At 35.8% G+C, this 19683-nt stretch overlaps 2 protein-coding genes across 2 annotated transcripts; both read left to right on the forward strand.

Annotated features, from left to right (window-relative positions):
* Positions 1–7054: 7054 nt before the first annotated feature.
* itln3 (intelectin 3) lies at positions 7055–9887 on the forward strand. Its single transcript, XM_053511753.1, has 7 exons — positions 7055–7592; positions 7760–7894; positions 8012–8259; positions 8732–8890; positions 9075–9195; positions 9496–9599; positions 9691–9887. The coding sequence occupies exons 1-7, from the start codon at positions 7529–7531 to the stop codon at positions 9811–9813; spliced, it is 954 nt and encodes a 317-aa protein (XP_053367728.1). The 5' UTR covers positions 7055–7528; the 3' UTR covers positions 9814–9887.
* Positions 9888–11829: 1942 nt separating this feature from the next.
* Positions 11830–19354, forward strand: gprc5c (G protein-coupled receptor, class C, group 5, member C). The gene is made up of 5 exons (XM_053510934.1): positions 11830–12071; positions 14012–15053; positions 16480–16580; positions 16769–16888; positions 17890–19354. Exons 2-5 carry the CDS (start codon positions 14024–14026, stop codon positions 17911–17913), a joined length of 1275 nt encoding a protein of 424 aa, XP_053366909.1. The 5' UTR covers positions 11830–12071; positions 14012–14023; the 3' UTR covers positions 17914–19354.
* The last annotated feature ends 329 nt before the right edge of the window (positions 19355–19683 follow it).

Genomic DNA, 19683 nt, shown 5'->3' on the forward strand with positions numbered 1-19683 from the left:
TAACTGTAATTTTTTAAAATCCTAAATATATAAAAAATGCAATATTGCTAAACATAAGTCACAAATTTAATTAAACCCCATTTGTCATTTACTGAAACTAAACAAATTGCTCCCAACAATGAGTATATATTTTTGTCACAAATTTTAATTTTGTTTTAATTTTATACATAGAATTCTCAAAGTATTACTAAATAAAATACAATCTCTTAACACTAAATCATGTTTTTTCTCAATAATATCATCTGATAAAAAGGTTTTTATTTTTTGATAACTGATGATATAATAAACATAAAGGAGATCAGTTTCATATCAGACCAGCACTACGCAGTAGATTCATATTGGAATTATGATACGACTCACTGCATGCATCCTTGAGTCATGACTTATATATAACTCATATAAAATATAATCCTGATCTTCTTTCCAAATATAGCTATATCACTAAAAGAGATGCCCACAGTCTCTCAGAGAGTATCACATTGTACTTTGGAGAAGGAGAGACACCAATTTACTGTTTATTCCTACAAGAAACTGTGGAGGAGAAACAAAAACATACCTTTGGTCAGGTATGTGTCACAGGTACAGTATCTGCGTCACAGTTTTCAATGCCAGGTTACACAGCAGACTGTTTCTGAGCATGTTTGGTAAAGCAGAGAGAGTGGGATGATTCAGCACATTTTCATTTACAGTATTGTGCCAAAGTCTTAGACTCCCTGTTTTTATTTTTGTACAAACTTTGTCATACATGTTTATTTGTATTATGTCATTATTAAGTCAGTAAAAAAAAAAAAGTTGGATTTTGAAACATTAGTATTCCAAAAATTGAATCTTACAGGAAAATATCAGCAGGTGAGAAAAGAAAGCAGCTTGTTATGCAAAAGATTACTTTTTTTAGAAAAAAAAAAAAGAAAGAAAAACATAAAGAAAGCTTCTGGGTTTTGCATGCATGAAAAAAGAAGCAGGTGTGACAAAGCCCTCAGAAGGACAGTAGTTGGTTCTGCAGGATGTTCTGTAATTTCAATATAAAAATTTGGAAATTGTACCTGAGACTATATTTCAAGCAAATGGTTCTCACAAATTATTGACTTTGTTTTATGAATTACTATTTGCTGCTTTTTGTAGTATTTTTTAATGTAAAACCTTTTTATTTTGAATACATCCTTACTTCCACAACAGTTATTTGCATGTGCCTAAGACTTTTGCACAGTACTGTATAAGCAAACTCCATCAACCAGCCATGTTGTTTACTCTTAGTGAGGCAGGACCCGATATGGCTTTCAGGTTGGAATGCTTTCAGGTGCATCAGGAACGGCATTTCCCCCTAAGCAAACACTGTAATTTGAATGCACAAGTTACACTGAACCTTAGTGCAAACATGTGAACACAGACACACGGCAAGTATATGATGGAAGTCATTAGAACAAGTTATGCAACAATGGGGTAAAGGGATTTATAAATATTAATATAAACATAAATTACCCTGGTTACAGCATGTTTCTTGCTATACCCTAAATTCATTTCATGAGGAAGATGACCCTAAGCAGTTAGAGTTATAATAAGCAAAGGCCCTGACCATTCATATGAACATACTGTAATTTGTTGCAATAACAAATGCTTTACAAATGCTATAACAATTTTTTAAGTTGAACATTTAAAGTTGAACCACTTATGCCCTTTATAACACATGTTGTTCCAAAAATCCACTTAGTCAGCAATAAACCCATTTTAAAAGTATCATGTACCCTATGAATGACCTGACTTTACGTACAATCTCTATACTCTCTGATTAATATGTATGTCATCTCTTCCCCTCCGCACTCTAGGTAGCCAGATGTTATTATCTGTAGCCTCCCACTGTATGCGAAACACAGGCAGTGGGGAACACATAATATCAATCATGACGTTCCTGATAAACAAAGCAGGCAGAGTGAGCGAATGGGTCTAAACACTTTATGCAATAAGTTCACAGTGCAGACTCAGGCTGGAATGTGGACGTGAACTAAAGGATTCATTTCGGTTGACATTGCTGCAAGATGGCAGGAGAACAAGCGTCCTTAGCAAAAAAACTTGGAAGGAAAACTACTGAGAAGGATTACTGTTGTGGCTAAACCTTTCAAACTGTTATCCATGAATTGGTGCATACCTGTAAAGAAAATTATGGATTTCAAGCATCTCAAATTTATGCAACTCTGTTAGTTTAACAGAAGAGTAACTCTTACAGATGATCTTTAACCATTCAAACATGTTAATATCCATTGGGCTTAAAAAATGTTTGATATCAAAACCTCTTCTATGCCAGATGTCAATGGGGTAAACTAATTCCAGACCATAACTTTGAGGACATAGAGCAGACAACTTGATACAAACCTTAAAATATTTTTTATTTGGCCGCCAGGTCAGGGTGAACAAGAAATGCTTTCAAATCAACCAAGAATAATGTTTTTCCCCTCTTAACAAAATTAAATAGGATGGGACAATGGCGTAAACGTTAGCTCTGTGGCCTTCCACCTTGAGAGTCAAGTGTTTGAGTCCTGTTCTGGATCAGTATACATGGACTTTGCATGATCTCCTCATACTGTACATGATAGTTTTCCTCTGTGTACTTACACAGTCCAAAAACATGCAGGGTAAGCTAATTGCAATTTTCAAGTAGTGTGTAAATGAGTGCATGCTTGTGCCCTGTGACTGGCACCCAATCCAGGGTGTATCCACTGGCATAGGGTTCAGTGCAATACTGCAGCTATTACAACAGCATGGCTTTGTAATAGAAGAGTCTAAGTGCTGAATTGGCCTGCCTGCAGTCCAGATTTTTCACCTATGGAGAGTATTTGGCGCATCATTAAACGAAAAAAATACATCAAAGACGACCACAGCTTCAGCAGCTGGAAACCTATATTAGGCAGGAATGGGACCAAATTCCAACAAAAACTAACTTATAAACTCAATGGCCAGACATCTTCAAAGTGTTTTGAAAAGAAGAGGAGATGCTACCCCATGGTAAACATGCCCCTGTCCCAACTCTGGCAGACATTAAATTTGAAATGAGCTTATTTAAATTTCTTAGTTTAAATATTTGTTCTGTTCTTTATGTTATATTGTAAATAAAATATTGGCTTATGTGATTTGAAAGTCTTTTAGTTTTCATTTTATTTAAATTTAAAAAACGTTTTAACTTTTCCAGAATTCGGGTTGTAGAAAAATGCTGCAAACAAAATTTAAATAAAACTTTTAATAATCACCTTTAAATAGCCATAAGAAGTGCTGGAAAGCACCGAGTGTAAACTCGGCCGCGATCACTTGACTGCTGCTTAATTAGAAGATCAGGTCGATCTGGTCCAAGCTCCTTTTTTCTTTCTTCGTCCGATTGCTTTGTGAATGGGCGTTTTAGCAAGAATTTTCTCTTATATTTAGCTGGCTTCATATCAATCACTATTCAATACATTTACTAACAATCTGCTGACCGTTAATAAGACTCATTGAGAATGGTCTAATCACATGAGCCCAAATATTTAAAAACAATATTTATTAGCTAACGACAAACGTGGGAGGGTTCGGGGCACACAGTGCCTCAAGGATGATTTGACAAAATCCAATTAGAGCTTAGGCTTAAATCACATGCTTTTCAAAAATGTACGTGCATGGGTAGACATTCATTTGTCCCACGCCCTGCGTACACGAACACAAATGAACATAATACAGTTAAAAAAAATTTTTACATTTAAATACATTATATTAAGAAATACAGCGGTATATTGTAACTAAATGACTTTATTTCATTAGTTAAAACAAATAATAAATATGTTAAATAATTACATGTTAAAGTAGTATTCTTTCTGCCTTACTTTAAGGGGGTGGCACCCCAGCACCCCTTATTGACCAGCCGCCACTGTTCATATTGTATCTGTTTTTTTTTATTCCAGGCTTGCTATTAGGTTCCTGCACTATAATAAAATAAACATGAAAAAAGCTTAGTAACAAGTTTTACAGCTTTTTACTCAAAGTTTTAGAGAGTAAAAAGTTTACTCAACTTTTAGAGAGATTTGCTGCCCGAACAAAATATTTCACATTGCTGTTTAGTTGACACAACATGTACCTAGTTCAAAATCTTAAGTTGACCTCAAAATTAATAAAAAAAAATTAAGTCAGCTTAAGTAGCATTTGTTGTGGGCTCAATTAATTATATTTCCAACTGTTCTTCTACTCAAACATAAGTTGTCTGACATTGTAGCCCATTGACGTACTTAGTTTAAATGATAGTTTTTCTATAAATACAAGTTGGCCTAGCAATATCCCAACAATTATAACACACAAACATTACTTAAAAAACTTTATTTTTCCAAAACTAGTCAAAGTTAAATAGAACAGAAGAATATAGGTTATATTTTGCTTTAAAACCTGGATAACACCAGATGTTTATCATACTCTTACTAATTCTTTTATATTACAATATCATAACATAATATTTTTTATAATTTAGCAAAGATTTGAATTTTGAAGACTTTTTTTCTAAATGTGTCAGACACAAACAAAAAAGAGTCTATATTTTCTCATGTGAATCTAAGGAAAGCATTTCTCTCTAGTCCAATAGAAATCATTTGAATGACTTCATATGTGTATGTCTAGTCCTTTTCGAGTTAATGTTTAGAGAACAGACCTGACCAAACATCACTCCAAAATCTGCTGCATAGTCACCTAGGACCTCAAGCACTACGGTTCTCTCCAACACCTTGTTCATGCTCCTCCTGTAGATCCAAAAGGCCGACTGTCACCCCTCTGACCCAATCCTCCACAGCAGAGCTCTGATTTAAAAGAACAAAAAGGTCTTGTTAAGAGAAAGATGAATAAATTCCACAGAATATCTAGTTATGCTAAAAATGAAAGATATGAATAAGGCTATAAACCACCAGCGTATTTAAGAGACTGTTTCTGTAATTCTAATGCTAAATGCTAATGTTAAAGCTACATATTCTTTTATATTTAAAAGGGTTTGATATTTTCAAATAGGTGGCACGGTGGTGTAGTGGTTAGCACTGTTGCCTTGCACCTCCAGGGTCCAGGTTTGATTCCTGGCCAGAGTCAATTCCCATCTCTGTGTGCGTGGAGTTTCCTTGTGCTTGGTGGGTTTCATCCGGGTACTCCGGTTTCCTCCCACGTTCAAAGACCTGCAGATTAGGCTTATTGTTTTTCCCAAATTGCCCATAATGTGTTTAGGGTGTACTCCGCAAAACGGCCATCTTCACCTCCTTTTTGCAGTTTGATAGCATCAGTCTAGTGTTTGTGGGCCCTGGGGGTGGTTCTCAAAATCATATGATTGCATCTCAGTGAAGGTAAATTGCTGGCAAAACTCAATATTTTTAGTTTGTTCAGTCTGTGTCTCCAAAGTTTTCAAAAACACAATTTTATCTGTTGTCTCAACAAATACCACTGTAAGTAGTTGACCAAACAATGCAATACTGTATCAATTCATTTTTACAGTAGGGACAGTTAGTTCCACTTTTCCTCCCACTACAACTCCTCTGGCCTCAGATTCTTAAATTACAGGAGTGGAGTCTGGTGTGGTCTTCTGCTGTTGTAGCCCATCGACCTCAAGGTTTAAGCATTTGTTTATGCTGAGATGCTTTTTTGCTCAATACGGTTGTAAAGAGTGATTATTTGATCCATTCTGGCTATTTTTCTCCGACACCTCAAAACAACTAGGCAATTTGAATTTTGAGTTTTTTTTTCCATCAGTCTGTGTAATCTCTAGACATTGTTGTGTGGGGAAAATCCCAGGGGATCAGCAGTATTCTGGAATATTCAAACCAGCCCATCTCGCACCTACTGTAAATTCATGCAAATCACATTTCTTCCCTCTCTAATGTTTGCTGTGACCATTAACTGTAGCTTTTGAGTAACATCTTAAGATTTTATACCTTTGAAGATTTTATGCCACATTGCGCTGCTGTCACATGGTTGATTGATGGAATAACTGCATAAATGACTAGGTGTACAGATGTTCCTGTTTAATGTTTTTTAGAACTTTTAGTTACTTTGTCCTTATTAATAAGCTAGCATGTGTGTTACTTTTCAACACTGTTCAAGTCAGTTCAGATCAACATTATATTTTACAACACAAAGAATTATAAAAGCTATTTCCCCAGCCTATCATGATGTATATCTATATCGCCTTTAAATTTCTTTTTTTTTTAAACGAAGAAAAGAAAGAAATAGCAAAGAACATATTGCATAGTCTCTTCTTACTGCTGTTGACAGTGTAATGATTGTTTTATGTAGTAATATTCTTATTTTATGTTTTTAAGGACCTGTTTAGTGTTTTGGATTAATCTGAAACACATTTAAACCTTTAAAAAATTACTACAGTGAAACAAATGACAAAATTTAGACCAGTCTTGTGTTTGCTTTGCATTTGTGTAATGATCCTGATGTAGTTTCATGCACTTTACTAAGTCATGTGAACCCTGCACATCAGCATTTAAACACTCATCTCCTAGACTAGACTGTAGCGCTGGCATAAATGATACATAAAATGCACATGTTTGCCATGGTGGTGTAACAGTTTGCACTGCTGCCACAAAACCACACCAATATGTGGACTAGCTACTCTACATTTCTTCTTGATGAAAGTGAATCACCCATGGGTGTCCTTGTGATGGGTTGGCATGCATTTCCTATAATTTTTGTAATTGCACACATATGCTGCTTGAGATTTCACTGACAGTCTACCAGTGTGTGTGAGACATAATTCTGCCATAGAAACATAACTGTTGCTGCCATAATCAAGCTAGTTTATTGGTGCTTCCTATACAATACAAAATATACAGTAACAGCACAGTATTTCTATTCAATTTCTATTTAAATTCTGTCAATTTTCACAACTGTTTCATATTTTCCATATTTGTACAGCCATTGTCTATACTTTGTAAAGTTTTTTTATACATTTTTATATTTTATATTTTGTATTTTATATTTTGCTCTTCGTTTTTTTTCCTACAGCTAAGTTTTACTATATTTTATTCTTATTCTATTTCATAATTTATTTTTTATTGTTAATTTTAAAAAGTTAATTTTAAGGTCACAAGCGGTCGTATAAGCAATTCACTGCATACTGTGTTATAACCAGATGACCACAAACTTTTGACCATGGAGAGTAGATTTATTTATTTATTTATTTATTTATTTTTGAGAGACAGAGAGAGATTGGTCTGATATTTGTTTCAAGAGTTGCCCTTTTTTACATTAGGAAATTTTACAACCTAGAACAGTTCACTGTGTTTATTGCAATAAAAAGAAAATTTTATGTGTCATTTATCTTACTTATTTATATATTTAGAAATTTCAGGTATTCCCAACAAATTTATGCTAAAACTTTACTCTTTGTTTAATGATTAGGCATAAATATTGAGTAACAAAAAAAAGTTCCAGATCAAAGGGTAACTCCAACTCGATTATAAAAAGCAAACATAATGAGTGTGGAAATCACAAGCAACTTCAGATTTAAGAGTTACAGATATACAGTTACTGCTGCACAATGTTGCATAAAATTTTTTTAATGATATGTCTTCTTGTACACCACCATCAGTTTTTCAGTGTGGGTAAGTGGAAATTATCATATTATACTGTATATCTAAAAGTTTTATATATTTCTTTAGAGATTCAACTGTTATGAATTTGGAATCAGAGAAAAAGCTTTTGTCAATTCTGTCTTCTTTCTGTCTTTCTACTATAATGATATTTACAATGGGAACATTGCATATTGCAGGAGATATTGTCACTCCCAAGCCAATACTTATAAATAACACCTACATAAACCCAGAGCTTGGTAAGTATCATGCAAGGCTGAGATCAATTAGTCGAAGCTGCAGGGACATCAAGGAGAAATTTGGAGCTACAAATGGTGAGCACTTTACCAGCATGACACTAGCAGCTAAAAGGCATGACAAGCATGAAAGCAGCTAAAAAACAAAACAATTTCTGTTTTGTATATATTATTCAATGCACTGTTATTCTTCAGATGGCATCTATTACCTAACAACATCAAACGGTGTGATGTACCAAACCTTCTGTGATATGACCACGGCTGGGGGTGGCTGGACATTGGTGGCCAGTGTGCATGAGAACAATATCAATGGACATTGCACTTCCGGTGACCGCTGGTCAAGCGAGCAAGGTAGTGATCCCAAACGGCCTGATGGGGAAAGAAACTGGATAAACACTGCCACATTTGGCACTGCAGAGGGGGCTACCAGTGATGACTACAAGGTATTTGGTCTTAATTTCTTTTTGATATTATATATTTCCATTCATGATTGTAAAAATAATGATAATATACCTTGTAGGCATCACTGGTAGCCATTAAAGATATGTTCATTTGTTAGTTTATCAAAATCTATTCTTGCCTTTCTGTGATATTTGATATTCTACCGCCAACATCATATTATAGAATCGCACATTCTTGTTAATGAGTTACTTGTTACCCGTTACCGCTGCAATACACAACTAATAAGGTTACTATTAGGAAATAACCACCCATTTAAGCATATCTTAATTAGTGTACTAATTTATTTGTTCATCTTGATTGTTAAGAACTTAATTTTGGTGATGGTTGCAATGGATTCAGGTCCTATGCCCTACCATTATTTACAATTGAGTTATTTTCCTTATGGTTTAATTTGAGAAGATACTGAGTTTTTGTTTCTGGGACTATCTAACTGACAGAGCATTACTTTTTTAGAATCATGGGTACTATGACATTCCTGCAGAAGATGTGTCAGTGTGGCATGTTCCTAATGATGCTCAGCTTCAAACCTGGGCTAGCACTGCAATCCTGCGTTATCACACTGAAACCAATTTCCTCAACCAACACGGTGGAAGTCTCTACCATTTATTTAAGGTAAAGAAGCACATAGCATTTGTGTGGTTGGTTGTCTGTATGACATCTTGTATTTGCACAAGTCTAGAGTAAGACTTATAAGAAATTAAGATAAAATAGATCTTCTCTAGCTTTCATTTAGGAAAATTGTCCCTTTAAATACTCTGTTAACTCTCTTTTTAATATGCCATGTATAATTGTCTAGAAATATCCAGTAAGGTTTGGAGCAGGAGATTGTAAAGGTGATAGTGGACCTTCTGTTCCTGTGGAATACGATAAAGGTGACAAGGGTATAACAACAAACCTATATGGAGCAACTGTTAAAGGTTTGGCCATATACATTTTTTTTTCAAACTTGAACTAAAAACCTCTAAAACATCTCTTACTACACAGACATATCTAATTATGTTGCTTTTTGACAGAGTATCTAGTTTTATTATAATCTCTTTATTTAGAGTTTTTGGCCTTAAATCAACTAGATATTAAGTCACAAAAATACATCACTTTTAGTTACTTTAGTTTCTATATAGAAATAAGAATGTTTTAGCTTAGAAAAGTTGAAATTACATTAAAGATTGATTCATCAGTAATTAATTGTATCTTCCCTTCCATTTTTCTAAAATTAGATCAGTTTGAGCCTGGTTTTGTCACCTTCAGAGTATTTAATGAGAAGAAAGCAGTAATGGCTCTCTGCTCTGGGATCAAACCAACAGGATGCAATACAGAACATGTAAATTATTTATTCTTGGAAACATCTGTGGTTTATCATAATTTAAGTATGGATGATGAGTTGAATTAAATTAATTGTGTATATTTTTCAGTATTGCATTGGTGGAGTAGGACACGCTGATCAGTGTGGGGACTTCAATGACCTTCATGCAGTTCCTGAAGGGAGCTCATCCAAGGAAATGACAGAGGGGGCAGTTCTGATCTTCTATCGCTGAGAGCCTTTGTAATACTTTATAGTGCTTTTAAAATGTTATTTGTTTAAATTGCAAAATGTGTATATTGATTAGCAAGCAAATAAAAAAATATGATACTATTCAAGTCTTTTTTTCTTTTACAAACTTTGTTATATGTTTATTTTATGACTTCATGATTTCGTCAATACAAAAAAAAAGAAAAATTAATCTTACAGGAAAATATAACCAAAAGAGAAATCAGCATATTTTGAAAAAAGACTATTTTTTTAGAAAAAAAGAGAAAAAAAAACTTTTGAGTTTTGCATGCATGAAACAAGAAGCAGGTGTGACAAAGTCCTCGAATGTTCAGTAAAACTAAGCAGCTAATTTCCACATAAAACTGTAGAAATATAAACCTGAAGCAAAGGGGCATCACACGAATTATTGACTTGGTTTCACCAATTACTGTTGACCACTTTTTTATGGTATATTTAAATTTGAAACTTCTTTTTTAGAAGACATCCTTTCTCTACAACAGTTATTTGCATGTGCCTGAGAGTTTTGCACTGTGTTTAATCTTGTGTTGGCTAGTGTTTCTTTTAGCCCTTTTCCTTCTGCTTTACTTAACATAAATATTTTTGCAAGGAAACCATTTTAATTCACCTGAAGATAAGAGCATTAACGTCCATTAAAATTAGGCGTAAACTAGCCACTAGGTGGCACCTCCCATCTATTTACTGCATACTGCTATTCATTCTACATGGGCCTATTTTTAACTACAGTACTCATGATATTGCTCTCAGTTTATTATTAGATGAACAACAGAAGCCATACTCAAACAATTTAATTATCAGTTATCAGTAAGGTACTCTGTGCAGTAATGTCTGAGTTTTCTGTGCTTGCTGAAATGTACCAAAGTTACATGTGTTTCAATACACAGGCCCCTTCAGTGACATTTAGTTTCATGATAAACAGAGTAGGGACAGATAACATCTACTTTAGCTGTTAAGTCCATCAACAGAAGAAGACTGAGTCTCCCTAAAAGTAAATACAGGCAAAACAGGGAAAGCACAGCAGTGGTAGTCAAAAGAAGGTTAAGAATGGAAGAATGGGTTTAAACCTGTAAACATACGGTACACACACCGGAGAGAGAACAGATACAGGACAGAGAAGTGTGTGAGAAGTGTGTGCGTGCTGACTGAGGACAGAAGGCATGCAAATATGTCACATCATTTCATATAACCTGAACAGGAACCAGGTCTGACAATATGAAAGGATCATTGAGTGTTAAGAATAAGTATGAACTCATAGTGAACGTACTGTGAACGTACCATGATTTTTCTATCTGTTTACACATCACATCAGCAATATAACATATTGCTGATGTAATGCATCAGATGTCACGAAGTCATTTTAAAACTGACAGGAAATTTCTGTCAGTTTATGAAAGTTTATAATTTTGTGTGCAAATTCTTTATTTCATTTTTAGGAATTTAACTTATATTGCTTAAGTGCATTTATCCTTGTCAATAAACATCTAATAGTCTACAAAGCAAATTCTCCAGTGTTAAATTCATACTTTGAGTATTGAGTGAAGTCAGACTCAAGTAAACTCTAAAAGAGTTAAATTAACAATGGGGATTTTACTCTGTACTTTAGTATTTCTTGTGACAATGTCTTTTATTAACAAAACTATCTTTTTTGGCTCTTATGGGTGATAGCAGATTTGTGTGAATGGAAAAAACATTACTTTTCTGAAAAATTTATACTATAAAGTCTTATACAGTGTGTTAAACTTGACATTTTTTATTATGGAATGGATTATGGAAACGGTATCCAGTGTAACGAGACCTAAAGTGATAGAGTGAGCAGGGATTGTGTAAAACAGCATCATCGTGTTTGTGTGTGTGATTAAATATTCCATTCTTGCTTGGGTGCGTTACACAGAGCACGAGCTCACGTTGCGCGCTCTCGTACGAGCACGCGCACACGCGCGCGCGTCCCCCCCTGCTTAGTGAAGTGAAGTAGCAGGTTGGCTCCGAGACTCAGTGAAGAGCACGCCACACTGCAAACATGTACGGACCGACGCGTATGAAGATATGAAGCGCTACACAAAAAGCGGATTATCAAAACTAGTTTAGAACCTTTACTTATCCTTTGAGTCGTTTCTTTGTCTTCTTAAAGTGAAACATAGTTTCATATACTGAACAGAATTGATTGAAAAACGGTAGATAGAGAGAAAGAGACGCCAAGAGGAGCTTTTAACGTTACATCTCATCTCTGACTACAGCTACATTTAAGTAAGTGCACTTTTTCTTCTGATTTGTATTAAACATGTGCATTATTTACCCTTTTTTGCCTCCTCTTTATTTTGTACAATACATTTTAAACATGACAAAGTTTAAATATTGATTGTTGTTATTGACTATCTTGTTTGTTTGGGGTTTTTTTTAGCCTAACTGTGTGACACACCAGCAACTTTTTCCCCGAGATTTCACGCATATTTAATTTTATATTTTTATTTAGGTTAAGTTTATAGCTTGCAGTGTCTACGATTTCAAACAAAAATATTTTTCCTTTTTTTTTTTATTAGACAAAGCCACGATTTTATAATACACCCTGAATGGTACTTTGCTGATTTACGCAGGTGTGTACTGAGCTGTTCTTTGTCCCGCCTGTAGCCGAATCTGATTGGATAATTCTCAGCGATTTTATGTTCTCATTTGTCCAAAGAATAGTCTGTCAACCAGGACACGTCTCATCATTTTTAGAAGTTTCAGACAATGAAAAAAACAAAGTGTGTGTGTATGTGTGTGTATGTGTGTGTGTGTGTGTATATATATATATATAATTTTTTTTTCCTCCCACAGTGCATTAAGTATAATTAACTGTAACAGTATAAGGTTATGGTTTTGTATTGTCCTGGAAATAATCACCACTGAACAACTATACTATAACAATAAAGTAAATTCAACACCATAAACTCAATACTGGGAATTTTGTTGTGAGAATGACTTCCCACACACAGATCAGAATTATAGATAGAAAATGAATTTTCCAAGTATTTGGGTTAACCAAAAAAAAAAATATATAGCTTTTCCAACAGTTTTTGACTGATGCTACTTTTAGCTCGTAACCTAGTAACCCAGTGTAAGGATCTATCCAAAAATGGATACTTCAAAGCACTTTTATATGTTGCTCTGGATAAATGCGTCTGTCAGATACCTAAATGTAAATGACCTAAATGTTTTGAATAAACAAAGATGGTAGTGTTAAAGTAAACAGCTATAAATCCTAAAGAGTTGCAGTAGAGAGCCTAAATAAAGAGAAATAAAGGGGTGCAATGTTTATATAATATGTTTATATAATATGTGTGAATTTGCCTCTTTGGTTCTAGGAGTCGATATCCAGTTGCAAAAATAAGCTTTTTTTTTTGTTATTCCACATTTAATATATATATATATATATATATATATATATATATATATATATATATATAATTTTTTATAAATATAAAAAAATGTCAGTTTTGCACAGTTTAAAAGATTTGGAACACATTGGTTTATAATTAACTAAGTAGATAGCAAAGAGTGAACTGTTTAAAATAATGATCCAGTATTTTCTAATTTAATTTGAATTAGATCTCACACTTTTTTCACATTCTTTTACAAAATCCTTCGTTTAAATAAGTGCTATACTTAACCTAACATTGCTCTTCAAAACTCAACCATGTAACCAAGCTTCATAAAACTGTTGAATATTTTTCTATAACATTCTTTTTGTTTGTGTGTGAAGCTACCTAATTAAAAAATTATAATAAAGCTTCCAGCATAGCTAATTAATAAAAAAGGGGTGTGGGGGGGTATGTGTCCTGTTCTTTCAAAGAATGAACCTACCCTTAGAAAAGAAAAAAAAAAAGTCAATATTGTGTAAAAACCCCTGAATGATTTACAGAGTTTTGTGGATCAACTCCAGGTGTAAACATTCCTGTTCTCAGGGTGAGAACTTCCACTTTGTTCCCACACACACATACAACCAATCACACATCAGAGGAGGGCAACCCTTGGAAGCATGTACAAACTTGTGATCATTTAATATGAATCATTTGTTTGTCTTCAGTTTCAAATCTCCTTCCTTGGGTGTGTTTGGCAATTTCTGTTATGAAGATTTGACTGGTTACTCTCCATCTTTTTTTGTATCTATTGATTGATGTTTGTTTTTTCATGTGTCTCTAACACAGGTGCTTTCAGCAATGGATAGCTTGGCTCCCAGATCATTCTGGAACCTTCTACTTGTCCTGGTTATTGCAGTTGTGCCAGCTTCAACAGGGGCACCACAAGGCTGCGGTGCCAACGTGAGCTCTCTGTACTATAACCTGTGTGATCTTGGTGCAGTATGGGGCATCGTGGTGGAGGCATTGGCCACTGCAGGAGTGTTGGTTTCCCTCATACTTCTGATGGTTCTTCTTGCTAGCTTGCCATTTATGTCGGGTAGCTCTCGACGCAAGTTGGTACCATTGGATGCCGGGTTCCTTGTGGGCGCCCTGGGCCTTTTTGGGCTGGCATTTGCTTTCATTTTGAGCAAGGACTTTTCCACATGTAGCTCCCGCCGCTTCTTATTCGGTGTGTTCTTTGCAGGCTGCTTCTCCTGCCTTCTTATGAAAGCCGTAAGTCTGAACTTTCTGTCCAGGCGCAACAAGGTACCCCGACCCTGGGCACTATACTTTGGAGCCTTGGCGATTTGGTTGGTCGAAGTAATCATCAACACAGAATGGCTGATTATCACCATAGTCCGTCAGCCCAGTAATGGCAGTTATAATCTGCCTGTGCCATGCTTGATTGCCAACGCAGACTTTGTTATGTCTTTGATTTATGTTATGTTGCTTCTGGTGGCCGTCTTTGTGGCATCCATACCGATCCTTTGGGGCAAGCACCAGCGCTGGCACAAGGAAGGAGTCTTTATGCTGGTCACTGTGATGTTTTCACTGGGCATTTGGGTGGCATGGATCGTCATGTATACTTATGGCAATAACCAGAACAAAAGTCCCACATGGGATGATCCAACTCTCGCTATAGCACTGGTGGCCAATGCCTGGGTGTTCCTGCTCATTTACACAGTGCCCGAGCTGTGCCAGATGACTGAAGAATCAGAGGAGACATCAACCATCCCCACAGATGCCTACACGATCAGTGGTGTGGGATATGAGAACATCTTAAAAGAGCAAAGCTCACCGAGCGTAGTTGTGGAAAATAAGGCCTTCACTATGGACGAACCCAAACCAGGTACAAAATCTTTTCATTCCTGTTGTTTTGCTGTGCAGTTTTTACAGGGGGTGGTTTGTAAGCCGCTTTCATAAGCTGCTTTCCTGATTTCTGTGGGTCACAGCATTCCTATCATTTTTACATCAGTGCAAACTTTTTTGTTTTGTTGGTTTTTGATTTTTAAGTAAAATTCATTATTAACTAGGACCAAACACACCAGGTACCACAGTCATGGCTCTTTAGTTGAGTAATGCATTCACACTGCTGAAGTGCTGGACAGATTTATTGCAGTTAAGCATTTTCCAGAAACTGTACAAATATATGTGTGTAGGATATGTGTGCGCGTGAGTGTAAGACCTTTTTTATTGTTATGCATTAGCATTGTATTTCTATGAAATACTTTGTGTCCTATGCACTTTAAACTGGATGACAAAATGATGAAATTATAGGAATATTCGAAAACATGAGGTACAGAGAGTGGGATTTTGCCAACATCTGCTGCTGCTTACACTTGTGAATTTGATACACTGATGTCTAAAGTCACGTATCTGTATCTGAGTGCTTAGAACACATTGTTCTGCAGATGTCCTGTCTCTCCTTTTCTCTCACACCCTGCTTCTGTCTCACTGTTTTATTCAATTGTTCTCTCTTGCTCTTTTTATTTGTCATCCTTGAGCATACATTTATGGTTTGTTTAAGACAAATAATAAAAAGCCACCATAATGGGTTTAATGTTGACATGCTATTTTCAGTGTTTGCTAAGCCATTGTGATTTTAAAAACGAGCCGGCTATGCTTTGAAGACGAAACGTCACTAAAAGTCATTTTTCCCATTTTAAACCCATCCCACCCCCCTGCAAATGCAGGCCACTGGCCTGACTACTAAGTGAAGGGCAAAGTCAACTCGCACCAAACCCTGTGTAATGAGAGTCAATATTGTCAGTGTGTTTCACAGAACAATGATTTTGGTAGGTGTTTACACTCTGTTGCATCTCCTCAGAGACAAAGGTGTGGCTACACAGTCATATCAGTCGGGTATTTCACAGCAGGAGACGACATTTCTCTCTCTGCATTCCTCCCCATCATACCTTACATAACACTGATACAACAATAGTTTGCTTTGCTTTCCTATGAACATGATTGAACATAATTGATTTTTTTTATGTACTTCTGTATGCTACTGATATTGTGATGGATTATCTTGAATGCATGCTGCTATAGAAAAATAATAAATGATGGGATGATGTAATTCACACTGGCACAAAGCAGAGTTGATTCTTTTCAAGAAGAATCTTTTGCATAGTTTTCCATTCTGTTTAATCCTTAAAATATGAAAGACTTTCCCAAGTTTGTAAACTGGTACTATAAAAACAATAACATTAGGCTGAGCTTATTGATAATTCTCTTTCTGAAGGTTTTTCATTATGACGTTTATTTTGTGTCATCAGATAACAAGCCAGTGTCTCCATACAGCGGCTATAATGGACAGGTGCGTAGTTCTGTGTACCAGCCCACAGAGCTTGCCCTTATCACCAAAGGAATGACCAATGTGAGTACCAGTATTTACTGTTCTTGTTTTGCCTATGCAAACCCACATGGTGACCGTATTACTGTTATTATACAGCTTAGTGACTTTAGCAATGGAAACTTGCTAAAATTTTGCCTCAAAGCATTTTATATTTGCTATATGTAGGTTTAGCACTTCTTTCTCATACGCATGCTTTCTCCTGACTTTAGCACCCGTTGAACTTTTCATTTGATACTTCGATCCCAAGAGCCTCTCTGGCCCCTCCCGTCAGTCAGAGTGGCAGCATCAGCCCGAGCCCATCCGACAATGGACAGAGACCCGTCACTAATGTATGCAGCTCTGTGATCATATCTTGTCTTTCCAACTTCCTTGCTTTCCTCTTGGTTGTCTCCTGATTTACTCAAGCTCATCACCTTCCCTACACATCTACCATGTTCTTATTTCTCCTTTACTTTATTATTTGTCAGGAACTCCTCTTGTCCTTCTTCATTGTTTACTCTCTCTATCTCTTTCTCACTCTCAACATCCACTCTTGCAGAATCTGGTTCAGTTTTGGAAATCTTGCTTTCTTTTTCCTTTCACATTTTTGGGGGATTTTCTGTTCTTGACAGTTGATGCAGTCGTCAATTTTGCAATGTACCGTAGGTATGTATGTGAAAGGCACACAAGAGAACACTAAATACTAGTCAGATTAAAGCACCTGGATTACTTAAAGCCCTTTTTTTCCATCCCAATTTTAAAAAAAGAAAAAACACAAATTTCATTGCCTTAAAGAATTAGTTATGAAGGCCTTTAAATAAGGAAAATAGAAAGGGGATGTAGCTACGGGATGTCTCTTTGAATGAAGCCTAGAAACAATAGCTGCTCACGGTAATTAAAGCAATTTTGTGATTCCATATGTCAGTAAGTTGTTCTGTCTCCATGCTGACCAATCACATTGAGCTGGTCATGTTGTTCTGAGCACAGGACTGATGGCAAATATTTTTCAAGCACTACAGTATATACATTTTACTTAAGAATAGGACCAGAGATTGACAAAACAGCTTTGGCATTTCAGCAGACAGAGCATACAACCCAGGTCTGAAAAAAAAAATAAAAATCCAAGTGTGAAAAAGACCTAAAATGTGAAACAATAGACTGGAAATACAAAGGTACAAACATTCTATTTATTTATTCTGTGCAGTATAAATTAGTTTTAGTTAATTAGACAAGTGAGATAAAGGCCTCAAGCACACACAGAAATGACAGATGAAGTAAAATGAACTGTAAGAGATCATGATGTTACCTTCAAGTGTATGAAAATAACTCTTATTCCCATTTTTCTGTATAGGGTAATGGCTTGCATTGGAAATAACAGTGGTGAACCTAGCCAAGACTTTCTTCTCTGGATGCCTTACACTGTTCTTTTTCTCAACAAAAGTTTCATTATTTTTTACCTTGGCCATGGATCTTTTCTCAAGCCAAAGAAAATTCACCTTGGAGTAAGTGGGTGTCAATTTGCCCAATAGAGACAGTATATGGGCATTCTGTCTTCAGTGATGCTGAGTAGGAAATTTAGCCCAGGAGATGAGACTGTTCCTGTATTACCCAGTGGCTATCTTAGCCGCTTTAATACTATGCATTTACAGAAAAGAGAATGAATGGATAAATAGTCTACTTGATTTTGATACATGATGATAATAATGTGAAATAATCAGCCTGTTATTGGATTTCTACACTCTTAAAATATTAGCTGTACCTTTTGATTTTTGCACAGGTGGTACCCGAAAGAGTTTTTTTTTTTTTTTGAGACCTTTTAATATGTATCTCGGCTGCACAGTGCCGTAGAGGTTGGCACTGTGGGCTCGCACCTCCAGAGTTGAGGGTCCGATTCCCGCCTCAGGTCTGCATATGTGAGGAGTTTGCATTATTTCCCTGTGCTTGGTGAGTGGCCTCCGGCTACTCAGTCCGAAGATGTGCAGATTAGGCTAACTGGCATTCCCTAATTGCCTGGTGTGTGTGCGCGCGTGCGTCACCCTGTGTTAGATTGGCTACCTGTCCAGGGTGTACCCCGCCTCATGCCCTTAGTCTCCTGGGCTTGGCGCCAGGTCCTCATGAACCTGTACATAGGATAAGTGGTACAGTATAGAAGATGATGAATTAATGTATCTCTCACCTGGAAACATGGAAGTAGTGGCTTTTCAGAAATAGTTAAATGAACTATAAACATGCCAAATACATATGTATTAAAGGTACAAAATAACTACCCCTAAAGGTACTAGAGGGGTCCAGAGAGAAGGAAGCAGTTTAATACTTTTTTTTCCTCAGAGTTTATATCTGAAACCTTTATTCATCTGCTTCAAACCGTACTATTTAAATAATAGTGTATCGGTATGAATGCACTACCTTTTAAAGGTACGTCTCTAAAAACTGATACTAAACTGTTTTACATTTCATGGCACAATGTTTAACATTTCATGGTACAATGTCTTATTGGTACCCTCAAACATTTACACTGTTAGTATCTTTTTGTCTTTTCTTGTAAAGCTCAGTTGAGGTACATTTGATCTTAAGGACTGCTATCTTGAGGTACTTTGTACTTTTCTGTACTTTTCTGTTAAATAGGTATCTCTCACGGTAATCTTTTTTGATTGCTGTATTTTTATTAGTGCCTAAGTAAATTAATATTGTATTGTAGTTATTTTAATGCTAAAATGTGTTCAGTATTGCAGCACATTACTCATAACAGAACTTTCCCCAATGATTGTAAAAAATATTGGTCATAAACTTGACTGAATAAAATACATATGTATGTATGTATATTCACAAAGTAAAAATGTTTCATTTGTGTGTGTTTGTGTGAAAGCCCTGGCGATGTGGGAAAGTTTCAAGCCGGTCATTCAAACAGCATGAAGATAAGATCACAAAAAGAAATGCATCAACAGAAAAAATTCTGTCTGTCATTCTAACAGCCTGCCATATTTACATGGCTAAGTAGATAAGTCTGTCTTTCCTACCTACAGGCTTAGATGAGCCTGTTGGAGCAAGACGATTGCAGCAAAAGGAAAACAGCAAAGTGAGCATTGTCGTTACTATACCTAGAGATCAAAACATATTGTCAAAGTGAGATCTTAACTTTTGCAGT

This window comes from Clarias gariepinus, chromosome 14 (genome assembly GCF_024256425.1).
Source record: "Clarias gariepinus isolate MV-2021 ecotype Netherlands chromosome 14, CGAR_prim_01v2, whole genome shotgun sequence".
Lineage (NCBI taxonomy): Eukaryota > Metazoa > Chordata > Actinopteri > Siluriformes > Clariidae > Clarias > Clarias gariepinus.

Bases quoted from the DNA above. Each gene is read 5' to 3' on its own strand.
- itln3 (XM_053511753.1), top strand. From the start codon at position 7,529: ATGTTGCATAAAATTTTTTTAATGATATGTCTTCTTGTACACCACCAT. The intron at 8,260-8,731 runs GTATTTGGTCTT...TTACTTTTTTAG, and splicing joins CTACCAGTGATGACTACAAG to AATCATGGGTACTATGACAT. The intron at 9,196-9,495 runs GTTTGGCCATAT...TTCTAAAATTAG, and splicing joins ATATGGAGCAACTGTTAAAG to ATCAGTTTGAGCCTGGTTTT.
- gprc5c (XM_053510934.1), top strand. From the start codon at position 14,024: ATGGATAGCTTGGCTCCCAGATCATTCTGGAACCTTCTACTTGTCCTG. The intron at 15,054-16,479 runs GTACAAAATCTT...TTGTGTCATCAG, and splicing joins TATGGACGAACCCAAACCAG to ATAACAAGCCAGTGTCTCCA. The intron at 16,581-16,768 runs GTGAGTACCAGT...TCCTGACTTTAG, and splicing joins TCACCAAAGGAATGACCAAT to CACCCGTTGAACTTTTCATT.